The 16,984-nt window shown below is 46.8% G+C and overlaps 1 protein-coding gene across 1 annotated transcript in view; it reads left to right on the top strand.

Annotated features, from left to right (window-relative positions):
* The window catches only part of LIG1 (DNA ligase 1), a 296,484-nt gene that overhangs the window by 221,913 nt on the left and 57,587 nt on the right, over positions 1-16,984 (top strand). Inside the window, exons 18-19 of the mRNA XM_069200497.1 lie at positions 3,024-3,119; positions 16,227-16,337. Of these exons, the coding sequence (XP_069056598.1) occupies positions 3,024-3,119; positions 16,227-16,337 (207 nt within the window). The remainder of the gene's footprint in view (positions 1-3,023; positions 3,120-16,226; positions 16,338-16,984) is intronic.

Below are 16,984 nucleotides of genomic sequence, written 5' to 3'. Positions count from 1 at the left end.
AACAGCTATAATACTTGGGCATCCAGAAGAGACCCCTGCTATTTGCGCCCTGGGATAGATCGATTGGACACAGATTTCTGACACTTGGCCTTTCAAAGCCAGCGCATGGCCCCGCTAAAGATAAAGATCTACATTCCATGGCCTTGGGGCGAACAGGGCCGAAATTTAGATGAAGAAATCTGTGGTTCAAAGGAGAACCCTTTGAGCCACCCCTAACTTCAAATGCACACTTTAGTGTAACTAGGGGTACTACTAACCGTCAGCAAGGGAGAGTTGCATCTGCTGGTGACATGGGACCAGTGCTGCTGGACCGCATGGTGCACACAGCCAGAGGAGTCTGTTGTGCACAGGAGGACAACTATCCGAGGAAGGGATCAGTGCACCCTTCCTGTATTGTGGCTGGCCTGAGTCAACTACCTGCTGCTGTGTAGTAACCCGAAGAGTGCTCTCTGAGGGCAGCTTGGCCCTGTACTCCGCTGAGGTCTCAGGGACTTCAAAGACCTCTTGCGAAGGACTTGCATCATCTGCTGGAGAGCAGTGCCCTCTTCTGTGCCTACATTGTAAGCTTGACTCCATCTGGCCGCAGCGGCATGAGCGTGGACTAAGTATTGTCTGGAGACGGGAATTGCTTGGTGTGGAGCTTGCCAAGTACAGCTTGCATTCAGTTGAGTGGTTCTTCGTCGTGGGGACCACTGCACGCCAAAACATTTTGTGGTGTGAACAAGATCACCCATATGGCACAGATATGTATTATACATATATACATTCACTGATAAAAATCAAAGGTTGCAGGGATGTTATAGTTAGGTTTACGTTTTACAGACACAAAACCATAGAAATTCAGCAGTTAAGGTTATACTTATGTTCAGACACTAAAGCTTGTGGCCTAAAGTTACTTTATGGCACAAGTTATGCTTTCTTCAGAGCAGTATAACAATAACTGCTGAATTTCTGTGGTTTTGTGTGTGTAAAACATGAACTAACTATAACATCCCTATACCCTTTGGTTCTTTTTAAATTAAATTTCTATGGTCTTTTAACGTAAATTAATATACAATTACCATACATTATCCAACCACCACCGTGCATGGCAGATCAAGGCCAGGGAGGCCGAAACACATAGCATACACTGGTGTCTCCAAATTAAAAACACTTTTCCAATCCAATCCTGAGTTTGCGTCTTCGTTTCATATAGGAACACTTTTGTCATATACATATCTGGTCTGCTCCCAGTGCTATGTGCCACCCCTGTTGAGAACAGGAGCCTTACAGTGGAGTAATCGACTATGGGATGTATATGAAGAAAAGTAGGGAATCTTGAGTAGTTCCCCAAGACTTAGGTACAGGGTAGCTCTGTTACATGGAGCACTCTACAACACCACTGACACTTCAAATCTGCTCCTCAAATGTCTGTTTCCCTAGATCAGTGTGACTAGCACTTGCCAATCTTATGCTTAAAGACTTTCCGCAGAAATGGCAAAAGGCTTTGTCACTTTACTGGCTCAGCTCTAAATGGCATTGAGCTTATTATATGCTTAGAAACTCTTCTAGAAAAACAGACATCGGAGGTGAGCATATGTCGATTGTTAGTGGTGTTGTATAGTGCTACATGTAAAAAAAGCTGCTTTCCACCTAATACTTGATAGCTATCCAGGGGTCCTATGCAGTACTCTAAGCCTGAAAGGGCAATGTTTGGAGTAAGAAACATTCTCTCCTGGGATGTTATGCCCTTTTTTTTTTACATGTCTGGATGTGCTTTGATACACAGTTGCACAATATATGATTTTCTGTGTAGGTAACTCGCTCTCTTCATTCTCATCAGCAAAGCTAGTCAATTTTTTGGGTCTGATGTAGTTATTATCAAAGGCACATGCAATGTTTGATAAAATACCATCCTTGTAGCTTGCCTGGGTCTGCTGTGTAAATCGCACTACTGTTGGATCTGACAGCCTTAGGGTGGTCCCCTGCCCCTCACAACTTCTTGCCTACCTCCTCCAATTTTCTGACCTCGCCTTTGCTGGTGTTAGGACTCTGAGCATTTTACCAGTGCTACTGTGTTTTTGGTCTCAACCCTAAACATGATAACATTTGGATTATCCCCAATTGACATATTTAATGTACTTATAATTCCCTAGTAAAGTGCATAACATGTGCCCAGGGCAAGTAAATTAGATGCTACTTGTGGGTCTGCAGGACCGATTGTGCCACCCATTACAGTAGCCCGTTAACCATGTCTTGGGCCTCCCATTACAGAGTCTGTGTGTGCAGTTTGACGCTGCCATGTCAACTTGGCAAAGTAAGGCTTTTGCCAGGGCCAAACCTTCACTTTTTATACACAAAAACTACAAGAGGGTGAGCACAGGTTAATTTAGGTTTGCTTGACACCCTGACTAGACTTGTGGTTGCTGCTTGACCAGGATTTACACCCCAGTCAACCAACAACCCAGTTACTAACACTACCGTTAGTTGAGTTTTGTTCTCTTGCCAAGTATAGCTGGTGCCTTACACAGTGGCATGCCATATCGCTTTGTCTTGGTTTTTTTTCTCCAAGAGCTTCTCAACAAAGTAAAAGACAAATTTGTGACACTCTGATACTGCACACATTTTCTTCTCTGTGTTTCAGTGTTTAGTCCTAAAAGTGTTCAATGTGTTTTTTTTGTGGTATTTATTGGCATTTTTTAAATTTTTACCTGAAATCACAGTTCCAACACAGAATATTTGTTACATCACAGTAAGGTGTACATGAAACATCATGTGTTCAGCAAATTGTTCATAAATAATACATCAATATGACTTCTTGATAAATTCGGGTTGGGCACCTGTAGTATTCATTATATTCTGTAATTATGCAAACAATCCTGTCCTGCACAACTTGATAATGCTTTTTGAACAATTGACGTCTCCGAATTCAAAGTCTATTTTATTTCCATCACTTTCATACTGTGGAACAGTTTAGACTGTGGTCGGACTATACATTGCGTTTTATTTCTCTGACTTATTCTTTTTTTTTTTTTTACTTCTAGATCCATATCTTGGAGAATGGCGATGTGCATATCTACAGCAGGAACCAGGAAAACAACACTACGAAGTATCCAGATATCATTGCAAGAATTCCGAAGGTGAGGTTTACGGTCCCTATATAGATAATGTAGGGATGCTGTGTGGCTTTCAAATCCCTGGCTTATGTGAAAAAGTGAGAAGTACTGCTGCCATTTTACCCTAATCCTGGGCATCGTAGAGCTTGGCTCTGAAGTCTAGGTGTTACTCAAAGTGCACCCCTCTTTTACACTCCTTTCTCTGCCCAGGCTGTGCTAGGCTGACAGTGATATCATCATTAATCTATTGTGAGGGGTACTTTTACCCCTTGGGAGGGGTGTCTACCATTTTCCTCCTGCAGTCTCTTAATTGGGTCGATTTGTCCTTTAACATGTCTGGGATATGTGTTGAGAGTGTGTGCACTTGGTAAGAAAAGACTGGTAATGAACTGTGTCTAATATAAACCGAGCTGGTATTTGATTTGTTGGAAATTCCAGCCTTCGATGCCCCTGTCTAGTCCTTATAGAAAGCTTGATTGGTTGGGGAATTGGACCACCTCCAATCTTTATTTAGCTTGAGTGATGGTCATTGTCATGGACTTTGTTAATTAACATACCTCTCTAGGGATAGCACAAACTGGTGCATAGAGGTGAGGAGAATAGGCAGCAGGTTCTCCCCATGCAATGATCCCACACAATTTATGACCATGGAATTGGAAGCCCACCAGGGTTTGTAATGAGCACACACCCAGATTGGTTCTACCTGTCCATCAGGGAATCTTAATAATGGCATCCTCGACCAGTAGCCTGTTTAGTGTTTCATTCATCTTCTAAGAAGGGCCACACACAAGCATGTTTGAGTGAGTGGAATCCCCTTGATTGCTATTCTCATTTCCAGAATTGGAGTAGGGTCTGTGCTTGAAGGTGTCCCGGTGACTGATTTTGCATGCAAAAAGGAATTCATAGTGTCAGATGGGGCTGTGCTTCAGCTCACCAAGCGAAGAACTTTGCAGCAGCCCAGTACACAATCCACCATCTTCAAGACAAGGTGGGAAATGGCTTTGGAAGGGTGATTTGCTTTGAAGGACAAGGAGACTCGAAACAGCTTCTCAAGATAGGTAAACTTGGTACACATCAAGGAAAACCGAGTAAGCTCCTCACTATCATTAAAATTGAGAGTTCTTCACCCTTTAACCCCTCCCTTGTGTGTTTCTACTTACCATCTTTAGCTGGCGAAGACTGTTTGTGGAAGAACTTGCCACTTTCCCACTTGAACCTTTGGTTCCTGATCTACGACTTGTTTAGTGTCCAGCTTTGTCCTTGCTTGTCGTGCACCAAGCAGCACTGTTTTTCTGGGTGCCCTATTAGAAACTAGAATGTGACCAGTAGGCTCTGTGGTGGAGTCCTTCATATCTTTGTTATCTAAGAGTATCTGTGCATACTGGAACCTTTGCCAGACACTACCCTCCTAAAGGTAGCCCAATCACTATTGGACTAGTGGGACTATAGTAACTCTGCCTAGACTCCAGGCACTCGAACAGGATCTTTGGTCTTCACTCCAAGCAATGGTGGGCACTTGTCTTCCTTTGAGTGGTTGGGAGGTGGTGGGACAGTGGATAGACTAGGAACACTTGGCTTCAAATGAAGCCAAATCACGCAATACAAGTATTTTTTTACTGTTGCTATAGTTTTGAGGAGTAGCTCTGTGGTCTGGTCTGATTATTGCAATTTTAACTGTTCTCAAGACAGGACAAACCTACCGGTAGGCGGAATCCCTTTGATCTTCAAATAATCTATCCAATGCTCTACCACCTCAGAATGCAACCAGCAACCTAGAACACGTCACCTTCAATCACCTCAACACTGCCAACTACACCCTAAGTGGCACCCTTGTCTGCTGTCCTCCAGGACCATGCGCCAACTTCAACTCCAGTGCCTTCACCCTCCTTGGTGACCCACAACTACCACATGGAGCACCTTGCAGATTCTCAACGCGAACAACCTCTTCAAGGACCTGTCCGACCTTAGGCCTCACACATTTCACCGGGCACCTACTGAGCCCCAGCTTCAGCAATATCACAGTAGACAAGCCTACAGCGATCACCTGGCCCGACAATACCCTCACCAACTTCAGCATGCCCATCCTACACCACCGCAGAACAAAATCCCTCTTCACAACGTGACGACCAAGATCTCAAAAGTATTGTGGTCTTCCAAACTCCTACATCATCAGCCTCGACACAACAACCTCTCTGAATCTGTCTCGAACTTCAGTGCCTGGATCACTGTCTGCACAAATACCCTGGCTTCTATCAAAGCCACCAAACAGAAAGCAAGCTGGTGCACAGAAGAGCTCAGGCTTACCAAATGTTACCCAAAACAACTTGAACAAAGATGGAGACCAAGTCGGAGCAAGGCAGACTAACAACTACAAATCCACCCTCAGACTACCATCAGCAAATCGGAGCCACCAAAAGATCCACTCATGACCTCATCGAAAGCAGCACCAAAAGCACCATGGAAATCTTTGCTGTAGCGAAAGACTTCACTTCTCCGACAGAAAGCTCCACCAGCATAACCCCTTTTTTCAGGACCTTAGCAGCAGCTGTCTCTATTCTTCAGCAACAAGATCACTAGAATCTACAAAAAACTTTGAGCCCCAACTGAACCCATCCACCCTTGCAGCCCTCCTGCCCATCTCTACCAACCATCCATTCATTTTTTTGTATACTTTAGTGTGACGCTGTAGATGAGAGCGCTATTCCCAGACGTGGGTCCTTTGCACACTCTGCCACTGGACCCAAGCTTTGCCTGACTGAGGAGCCATAATAAGGGCAAAACCGGTCTTGGTTACTTGTGTTCCAGTTCAGTGAGGACCTGGCCTGGCAGTTCAGGCTGGACTGTTCCCATTGGAACAGGGTTTAGATTGATTTTCATATGGCTGGGTCAAAATTGAGGTGGGATGGTTTGCAAAATAGGGATGGACTGGGATGCGGCCCTGAGTTGAGATCATTTCAAGCATTCTAGCCATCAATTGTTTTGTATCCTTCAGGGCTACTATGGTACCAGCAGGAGTGCCTCTGCCTTTAACCAGAGACTCACCACTTATATTCCCTGATCACTGACCTGTCAGGGGAATCAGAACACATAACCACAGACATATTCTCGAGGCAATACAACAAGAGTACTGATTAGACTTCGATAAAACACCACCAAACATATCATCTTACAACACAAGATCATCTTATATTGTTGTAGGAGGAAGTACGGGCTCTACTAAGGAAGGGTGACATTGAGCCTGTGTGCCCACAGCAGCAGGTCAAGACTTGTACTCCCAGTACTTCGTCATCACCAATTGGATAGAACTGTGTGGTCTCTCTTAGATCTCAGGCCTCTCAACTGGTACATTTTGTTGATGCACTTCTAAAATGACAAGCTGGCAGGATGTCATCCCACTGTTCTGCACAGAGGAGTACATGGTGATTGTAGGAGGTTAGCTCTGTATATACTATCTCAAAGTGAGAGATAGTGTGCACTGAGTCCAAGGGTTCCCCTTAGAGGCTGAAGGTGGCAAATTTAGATAATACTAAGTAGTGTGGTCGAGCAGTAGGCTTATCAGAGGGTAGTGTTAAGCATTTGTTGTACACACACAGGCAATAAATGAGAACACACACTCAGACTTGACTCCAGGCCAATAGGTTTTTATATAGAAAAATATATCTTTATTTTTAGAACCACAAGATTTAAATTTGAGGTAAGTACATAAATTGTAAGGTACTTCACACAGGTAAGTATAGAATCTTTGATTTAAAACAGTAGTACACACAGTTTTGGTTAATATGGAAAATATTTATTTTAAAAGTGGACACAGTGCAAAAATCAACAGTTCCTGGTGGAGGTAAGTAATAGTTAGTTTTTCAGGTAAGTAAAGCACTTACACAGTCAGTATCCTTAGCCTAGGCAGCCCACCATTGGGGGTTCAAGGCAACCCCAAAGCCACAGCGCCAGCAACTCGGGGCCGGTCAGGTGCAGAGGTCAAAGGAGGGCCCAAACAACATAGGTGCCTATGGAGAACAGGGGTGCTCCAGTTCCAGTCTGCTAGCAGGTGAGTACCTGCGTCCTCTAGGAGCACACCAGGGTTTTTTTGTAGAGCACTGGGGGGGAGCGGGGGGGACACACACAAGCACACCCACAGCGGCGGCTGGGTGCAGTGTGCAAAGTAGGTGTCTGGTTTTCTGTAGAAAACAATGGAGTGGCCCGGGAGTCACTCCGATGCAGACAGGGCACAGGGGGCTTCTTGGGCCAGCCAGCGACTGGGCTAGGATAAGGGCCTCCTGCTGGTCACAACAGCACTGGTAGGTGGTTCCTCTCGGTCCTGGGGGCTGTGGGTGCAGTGCTTGGTCCAGGCGTTGGGTTCCTTTGTTACCAGGCAGTCGCGGTCAGGGGGACCTCTGGGTCCTCTCTGCAGGCGTCGCTGTGGGGAGTGCAGGGGGTGTGTCCACGTCGGAGTCGCCTGGGAGTACTTTCTGCAGTGTTGGTTTCTCCAAACTCGAGCCAGGTGCAGAGTGTGAAGACTCACACTTCTGACAGGAAGTTGGAATCTCTTTAAAGTTGCTTGTTTTGTAGTTGTTTCTGGACAGAGCCGTTGTCCTCGGGAGGTTCTTGGTCCGTTAGGTGCAGGTCAGTCCTCTGAGACCTCGGAGGTCGCTGGTCCCGCAGGATGCATCGCTGTGAAGGTTCTTTGAGTCTGGAGAAAGACTGGTAGGGCTGGGGCCAAGTCAGCTGTCTCTGCAGGGCTTTCAGGTCAGCAGTCCTCCTTCTGGTTGTAGATTGCAGGAATCTGATTTTCCTGGGTTCAGGGTTGCCCCTAAATCCTGAATTTATGGGTGTGTTTAGGTCGGGGGCAGTAGCCAATGGCTACTGTCTTTGAGGGTGGCTATCCCTATTCCTATTGGGGGAATCCTCCAAAACCAAGCTGGAGGATTTCTTAAGGCAGGGGTCACCTCAGCTCAGGACACCTTAGGGGTTGTCCTGACTGGTGGGTGACTCCTCCTTGTTTTTCTCATCTCCTACAGCCTTGCCACCAAAAGTGGGGGTTGTGTCCATAGGGGCGGGCATCTCCACTAGCTGTAACAGGCATGATCCTTTGAGGCTCACCGACAGGGGTTACAGATTCTGCAGGGGGAGGTGAAAAGCACCTCCACCCAGTACAGGCTGTCTTTGTTCCTGGCTACAGAGTGACAAAGGCTCCTCCCCCCACCCCCACTCCCAACCCCCCTAAATGTGGCCAGAAACCTGCCTGGTTGTGGCAGGCCAGCATGAACTGTTCAGCCTAACTCTGGTGTTTGGACTGGTATACAGGGGCCATCGCTAAGATACCCTCTGTGTGCATTGTTCAGTAAATCCCACACTGGCATCCCAGATTTCAGTGTAGCCATTATGGGACTGTGGAGTTCGTGTTTGACAGACTCCCAGACCATATACTCTTTATGGCTACCCTGCACTTACAATGTCGAAGGTTTGGCTTAGACACTGTATGGGGCATAGTGCTCATGCAACTATGCCCTCACCTGTGGTATAGTGCACCCTGCCTTAGGGCTGTAAGGCCTGCTAGAGGGGTGACTTACCTATGCCACAGGCAGTGGGTTGAGGGTATGGCACTCTGAGGGGAGTGCCATGTCGACTTAGTCATTTTCTCCCCACCAGCAACGCAAGCTGTGTGTGCATGTGCTGAGTAAGGGGTCCCCAGGGTTGCATAATACATGCTGAAGCCCTTAGAGACCTGCCCTGGCCACAGCGCCCTTTGGTGCCAGGGGAACCAGTTACAAGGGACGTATGTGTGCCAGGGATGTGCCAATTGTGGGAACAAAGGTACAGTTTAGTGAGAACACTGGTGCTGAGGCCTGGCTAGCAGGATCCCAGCACACTTTCAATCATAACTAGCTCAACAAAAGGCAAAATGTTAGGGGGTAACCATGCCAAGGGAGAAGCATTTCCCTACAGTGATCCTCTACTTGAAGTGCACATACTTCAACATCCCCATCCATCTATTCATCCAATAAATACATCGCCACTACCTAGATTTTGTGTTAAGTGTACAGCAGTATGAATTCAAAGTTCTCCCCTACGGGGACTTAACAGCACCAAGGGTATTTACTAAGTGTCTAGTTGTACTAGTTGCGCATACATGCAGAAATGCCTTTCATGTGGCTCTTTACCTGGAAGATTCGCTGATAAAGACCAAAAGCCAAGAGCAGTGCCTAGTGCATACTCCGCCCACAGTATCCCTGTTGACAATCTAGGGTTCACAGTCAATGCCAAAATGTTGTATCTTGTATTACAGCATATCTTACAATTTCTAGGGGCTGTGTTAAATTCTGTCAAAGGTAAGGCCTACCCAAACCAAGAGTGATGGCATTCCAAAGCTGCTAATTCTTTGTCAGACACCACGTTCTCTTATGGTGTGGACCGTAACTAAAGTGCTGAGGATGATGACTTCACGCATAGTAATGCCACATGCAAGACCGCATGTGCATCCACTGCAAGAATGTCTAGTGAGGCAGAGGTCACAAGCAAAGGGCCAATTGGAACATTTTGTGTTGGTAAAGTCCAAAACCCAGTACAGTTTACTGTTGTGGAGCAACAAAAAATTGTTGCTGGGTAGGCCTTTTCTGTATCCTCAAGAACAGTTGACCACTACCACAGGCACCTCCTTCATGATTTGGGAAGCGTATCTCAAGCGCGTTTCAGTTCAGGGGAGTTTGACACCGAAACAGGGGTGCCACATGAATTTCTTGGAGCTCACAGCAATCCAATTGGACCTCAGAGCATTTTCCTCCCTCATTAAAGGCAAGCAGTAAAAATACACAACATGGTAGCTGTAGGAAGTTGGCTCTGTATGCACTATTTCAAAGTAAGGAATAGTATGCACAGAGTCCAAGGGTTCCCCTTAGAGGTAAGATAGTGGCAAAAAGAGATAATACTAATGCTCTATTTTGTGGTAGTGTGGTCGAGCAGTAGGCTTATCAAAGGAGTAGTGTTAAGCATTTGTTGTACATACACACAGGCAATAAATGAGGAACACACACTCGGAGACAAATCCAGCCAATAGGTTTTGTTATAGAAAAATATATTTTCTTAGTTTATTTTAAGAACCACAGGTTCAAATTCTACATGTAATATCTCATTTGAAAGGTATTGCAGGTAAGTACTTTAGGAACTTTGAATCATTACATTAGCATGTATACTTTGTACATAAAACACAATAAGCTGTTTTAAAAGTGGACACAGTGCAATTTTCACAGTTCCTGGGGGAGGTAAGTTTTTGTTAGTTTTGTCAGGTAAGTAAATCACTTACAAGTCTCAGGTTTGGGTCCAAGGTAGCCCACCGTTGGGGGTTCAGAGCAACCCCAAAGTTACCACACCAGCAGCTCAGGGCCGGTCAGGTGCAGAGGTCCAAGAGGTGCCCAAAACACATAGGCTTCAATGGAGAGAAGGGGGTGCCCCGGTTCCAGTCTGCCAGCAGGTAAGTACCCGCGTCTTCGGAGGGCAGACCAGGGGTGTTTTGTAGGGCACCGGGGGGGACACAAGTCAGCACAAAAAGTACACCCTCAGCAGCGCGGGGGCGGCCGGGTGCAGTGTGCAAACACGCGTCGGGTTTTCAATGGTTTTCAATGAGAGACCAAGGGATCTCTTCAGCGGTGCAGGCAGGCAAGGGGGGGGCTCCTCGGGGTAGCCACCACCTGGGCAAGGGAGAGGGCCTCCTGGGGGTCACTCCTGCACAGGAGTTCCGTTCCTTTAGGTGCTGGGGGCTGCGGGTGCAGGGTCTTTTCCAGCCGTCGGGAAATGGAGTTCAGGCAGTCGCGGTCAGGGGGAGCCTCGGGATTCCCTCTGCAGGCGTCGCTGTGGGGGCTCAGGGGGGACAACTTTGGTTACTCGCAGTCTCGGAGTCGCCGGTGGGTCCTCCCTGAGGTGTTGGTTCTCCACCAGTCGAGTCGGGGTCGCCGGGTGCAGTGTTGCAAGTCTCACGCTTCTTGCGGGGAGTTGCAGGGGTCTTTAAGTCTGCTCCTTGAAACAAAGTTGCAGTTCTTTTGGAGCAGTGCCGCTGTCCTCGGGAGTTTCTTGTCTTTCTTGAAGCAGGGCAGTCCTCAGAGGATTCAGAGGTCGCTGGTCCCTTGGAAAGCGTCGCTGGAGCAGGGTTCTTTGGAAGGCAGGAGACAGGCCGGTAGGACTGGGGCCAAAGCAGTTGGTGTCTTCTGTTCTTCCTCTGCAGGGGTATTTCAGCTCAGCAGTCTTCTTGTAGGTTTCAGGAATCTAAATTCTTAGGTTCAGGGGAGCCCTTAAATACTAAATTTAAGGGCGTGTTTAGGTCTGGGGGGTTAGTAGCCAATGGCTACTAGCCCTGAGGGTGGGCACACCCTCTTTGTGCCTCCTCCCAAGGGGAGGGGGTCACATCCCTAATCCTATTGGGAAATCCTCCATCTGCAAGATGGAGGATTTCTAAAAGTTAGTCACTTCAGCTCAGGACACCTTAGGGGCTGTCCTGACTGGCCAGTGACTCCTCCTTGTTATTCTCATTATTTTCTCCGGCCTTGCTGCCAAAAGTGGGGGCCGTGGCCGGAGGGGGCGGGCAACTCCACTAGCTGGAGTGTCGTGCGGTGCTGGCACAAAGGGGTGAGCCTTTGAGGCTCACCGCCAGGTGTGACAGCTCCTGCCTGGGGGAGGTGTTAGCATCTCCACCCAGTGCAGGCTTTGTTACTGGCCTCAGAGTGACAAAGGCACTCTCCCCATGGGGCCAGCAACATGTCTCGGTTGTGGCAGGCTGCTGGAACCAGTCAGCCTACACAGATAGTCGGTTAAGGTTTCAGGGGGCACCTCTAAGGTGCCCTCTGGGGTGTATTTCACAATAAAATGTACACTGGCATCAGTGTGCATTTATTGTGCTGAGAAGTTTGATACCAAACTTCCCAGTTTTCAGTGTAGCCATTATGGTGCTGTGGAGTCCGTGTTTGACAGACTCCCAGACCATATACTCTTATGGCTACCCTGCACTTACAATGTCTAAGGTTTGGCTTAGACACTGTAGGGGCACAGTACTCATGTACTGGTGCCCTCACCTATGGTATAGTGCACCCTGCCTTAGGGCTGTAAGGCCTACTAGAGGGGTGACTTATCTATATTGCATAGGCAGTGTGAGGTTGGCATGGCACCCTGAGGGGAGTGCCATGTCGACTTACTCGTTTTGTTCTCACCAGCACACACAAGCTGGCAAGCAGTGTGTCTGTGCTGAGTGAGGGGTCCCCAGGGTGGCATAAGATATGCTGCAGCCCTTAGAGACCTTCCCTGGCATCAGGGCCCTTGGTACCAGGGGTACCAGTTACAAGGGACTTACCTGGATGCCAGGGTGTGCCAATTGTGGAATCAAAAGTACAGGTTAGGGAAAGAACACTGGTGCTGGGGCCTGGTTAGCAGGCCTCAGCACACTTTCAATTAAAAACATAGCATCAGCAAAGGCAAAAAGTCAGGGGGTAACCATGCCAAGGAGGCATTTCCTTACAGTAGCTGTGTATTCAATCCAGACACGGGGGAGTGGTGCAGGGTGGGAATCGCTCCTCCCAGCTGTCAGCATTGTCCCAATGTTGGGACATTTTGAAGTAATTACTCCAGGCTCAGCATCTGGTCTACGATTTTGCAGACCTGTTAAGCAGGTGAAGTCAACAAGTCTAGGTGAATACCCAAGCATTAATGTACTTCCACAAATGGTATACTCCCACAATCTGTCAGCATACAAGATGCCAAAACTTTGCATTCCCCCCACCCACAAATCATGGGAAAAGCACTACGGGTGATCAAAAGAGTGATTCCTCCCAAAACATCTCCAGTGCCAACATGGAATTTTAATATAGTTTAAGATTATTGGGGCGGGCACTCTTGTGACATGCAGATCTTTTCTTGGAAGGTAGCCTTCCTCCTTACTATCACTTCTCCCAGGAGAGTCAGTGACCTGCAAACAGTAACAATGGAGGAACCTTAATCAAGGTACACGGGATAGGGTCGTTTTGAAAACAAACCCACAGGTTCTCCTCAAAGTAGTTATGTTGCCCCTTTTCTTTTCCGCACCCTGAGTATGTAGCAGAAAGGTCATTTTAAGAGTGCTCCGCTTCTGTATTGACATAACTGAATCTATCTGCAAAATAAAACTACTTCTTTCCTTTGTAAAAACCCTATGTAGGACAACTCATTTCAAATGGAGGGATTTCCAAATGGATAGTCTAGTCTAAACAAACATATTACCCGAAAGGCAAAAGTATGTCACATGCAGTGCTTAGAGCACATGCCAAACATACAAAGGCAGCTTCTAGGTCCTTCTTGCTAAAGATTCCGATGCAGGCCTCTGTACAGCTGCTACACAGCTAATCACACATAGTAAGCAAGCACTACTCTGCAGATACTCAGACCTGTTGGGAGTCTAGCTACGAACATTTGATTACAGGATAAGTAACATGTTTTCTCTTGGGGTTCAGGCTGTGTGTTTTGGATCCATTTTCTTTCTTTTTTTTTTTTTTGTGTTGTAATTTTTTTTATTATTTCGTTTCATTAGTCAGGTACATAAAGCAAACAGAGTCCCATCTTTTAGGGAATATGCAATCTTTACAGTCTATGATCACTGTATACAGACATGCCAAACAAAAAGGCAATTTGAACCAGTATTAATATTTACATTTGAGAGCCAATATTGCTAGCATAGTGGTCTCGTATCAACAAACAGTCAAGGTGTAGAAATCACGAGTGTTCGAACCTCGTCAACATATGATATAGCTGTAGGCATCGGATACATCCATACTGTAGTACTGCTATGGAACAGTACTAGTATGCTAGTAGTAATATTCAGCAATTGTTTAATAATCTCTCATTGGGTCATTGTGAGGTTTTGTTTCCATCCCTAGTAATAGCCCTTCTCTAACAAGTTCAGGGGACCAAAAGGAGGATAGTTGCACGGATGGGATTAAAGAGACTCATTGAGTAATGATGTGGGGGAAGTAAATTCGGGCGGCCTCCGTTAGAGGGATGCTAGTCGGAAATAGGTGTGTTGTTCTGTCCTAATGTGTAGGAAAGTGGTTCACGGCACAAGTTAGGTTGATGATTAAATAATCTAGTGCTAAGGATGGGGATAGTCCTATGAGCAGGGGATGTTCAATTTAGTAGGATAGTATTGGAGAGGATGATAACGATGTTAATCCTGAAAAGGGGAGGATGATAATAACAATGAGAGTAATAACACCAATTATGGTAATAGTAATAAGAATGATAACAATGGTGATCGTGGTGATCATAGTAGTAGCAATAGCGATGGTGACCGAGGGAGGGGTGGGCGCGATTATAGAAAAAGAGGGGTGGGGTGGGGTAAGGGTGACGCAAGTAGAATCAGGATTATATGATAGGCTAGGTGATGGTGCTAGGTTGGATCCATTTTCTAATTGAGTACCCACGTTCTGGATTTATTGCTTTCTTCTTTTCAAATAATGGCCTCCTTGTTGGCAGTAATGGCATTTCCTAGGGTGAGATTTGGACTTCAAGATCCTGCAGAGACTCTGCTTTTTGAATGCCTTCCAAAATGCTACATCGCCTGCAGTGTGTATTCCTTCTTCCCTTTGAGTCTTTATTTTGGTTGGATGGGAGCAACTTTTGATTCCATGTTTACTTGTTTGTGCAAGCTTGTAAGGTTAACAGTGTTTTAGTGGTCATTACATTGACTCACAGACTGAGTAAGTTGCCGGCACTTTTGCCCCTATCCTTCACATGTTTTTTCCTGGATCAGGAAGTGTTGCGAATTAGAGCTTAATTTCTCCCAAAGAGGGTTTGGAATGTGTTGTCACGCTGCCACATCCTTCACAGCAAGAGGAGCCTTTATGCTACTTCTGCCATCGAGGGGGGCTTGTGTTTTTGTTGAATGTACAGCTGAGTACATTCAGCAAAAATTACTACTTTTGTAGGTTTACCAGATGCAAAGAAAGCCCACTTTCTAGGTGGATTGTGCTTTGCTGTAACTTTGCTAGTAAAGACCTCCCCTGGCCTCTATCCGCGGCTACTTGAGCATCTTTCCATTAGTTTCCTGAGCATTAAGTACCTTATGACCCAGAGCCAGATGAGCATAAGCCATGCTGTTTTGGGTGAAGCTACTGCAGTGTAAGGTTTGTCCTGTGTGCTGCTCTGGCCCTCCTCTGTTGGAGTATCCTGCTCAAGCGGGCAGTACGCACTATGGACCTTCTACTAGAAGCATCACCTACATAACATGTTCAGCATTTTTGCTTTTTATTTTGCAACAGGCGTAAGGTCGCCCTGCCTCCCTACTGCTGTTACAGGGTGGTTACTCAGTAATGCCTTTCTAGGTTTATATGCTCTGCCTTGCCGTTTTTGGTATTTGGGGTGGTGTTAGTAGAAGCCAGATTGTACCGGACATTAGGTACTTGAAAAGCAATCTTTCCAAGGTGTTTGGGAGTGGAATAAATTGAGGCGCAGGACAAATGCAGTGTTTTCAAGAAAGCTGGACAGGACAGGAGCCACAGGAAAAGTGTACGTGGAAAGGAGAGGCAGGTTTGACCACTGGCGGAGAAGGCAAGTGGTTTGAGGATTTGAGATTGGAGGGATTTGCAGTGGCAGGCATGACGACGGACTGGAGAAAAGTATCTGTTCCACAGTCTGCAGGGAGGAAGGGTTGGAGTTGGCCAGCCAGCAGAGAGGGTTGGGTTGCTTTGGATAAATATGGCGTAGAGCAGCCAAGTTCCGATATTAATGGACTTCAAGGAGACGTAGGATATAAAATGATTGTGCAGTGAGATTGCATTTGATTGGAATATGCTGTAGAACAGAGCTGGCGATATGTGACAGCTGCAGAGTGGATTTAGAGCAAGGAGATGAGTTGGAGATCTCCACCTTTCCCACACCTAGGATATTATAGAAGCGGTTCGTCCCTTGCATGCATTGGCGCCGGCGAGCCATCTTTGCAGCTAAGTAGTTCCACACCTTGTCAACATCTGTCCCAGTCAGCTGCACCACTTGATGTTCATTAAAAAAACAAGAAGCGATGGCCGAAATAAATAAATGAATGATTGTTCATAGAATCTATTGCATGTTGGTGACGTTCTCTTTCCCCTCCCCCCGCCCCCCCCCCCCCCCCCCCCCCCCACGCAGTGCAAAAAAGACACAGTGATATCCTGTATCCTAGACACGGAGGCGGTGGCCTGGGACGCAGAAAAGAAACAGATCCAGCCTTTCCAGGTTCTCACCACACGCAAGAGGAAGGTCTGTACCACTGCCCACCGGTCTGCTGCACCCTTCCTGGCTGTCTGGGCTCTTCTGGGGAGGGAAGGGTGTTGCAGAATTCTGTTGACTGGGGTAGCTGATCGATATCTTAGAGCAGGTTGTCTGTGCTGTCGCTAGAGTAGGATTGCGGGGATGATTAAAAGCACAGATAGTTCAGGCTACATTTACCTGTGGAGCGGGACAGACCTCGCAATCCGCGTTCATTCAAAGATCTGCCCATGTTGAGCTGGAGCATGGTATATTGTAAGGAGGGCTAGCCTCGTAGGAGGAAGAAAGGGAGAGATGATACAGACAGGCAGACATGTATAGAAAGTGTTGCCACTGCTATAGAGGTGTCCCTGGCATGCAGCACTGGTCTTCCCACTCTAGATGTCTGTGTGCGTGCCACCTCGGCCTGGGGCGGGGGGTATGGGAGTTTGTTCCCCTAAGATGGCCTTTCGTGAGCATTTTGAGTGCAGGGCGGAGTCTGAGTTGGGGTTCGAGAGTTCAAGATTTGGGTCTGCGTGGAAACTGGCCTCTTTAGAACATTTTCTCCCCCTTGCCTGCTCTCTGATCACTCAGTGTGTCTAAGATTTGCATGCAGGTGGCCTGAAATTGCTCTTCACTGTTAAGCCACGTCCCTGTGC

The sequence above is a fragment of the Pleurodeles waltl genome, chromosome 7, assembly GCF_031143425.1.
Source record: "Pleurodeles waltl isolate 20211129_DDA chromosome 7, aPleWal1.hap1.20221129, whole genome shotgun sequence".
NCBI lineage: Eukaryota > Metazoa > Chordata > Amphibia > Caudata > Salamandridae > Pleurodeles > Pleurodeles waltl.
Note: the sequence above shows the minus strand (reverse complement) of the source record. Positions and strands in the feature narration are given on the sequence as shown.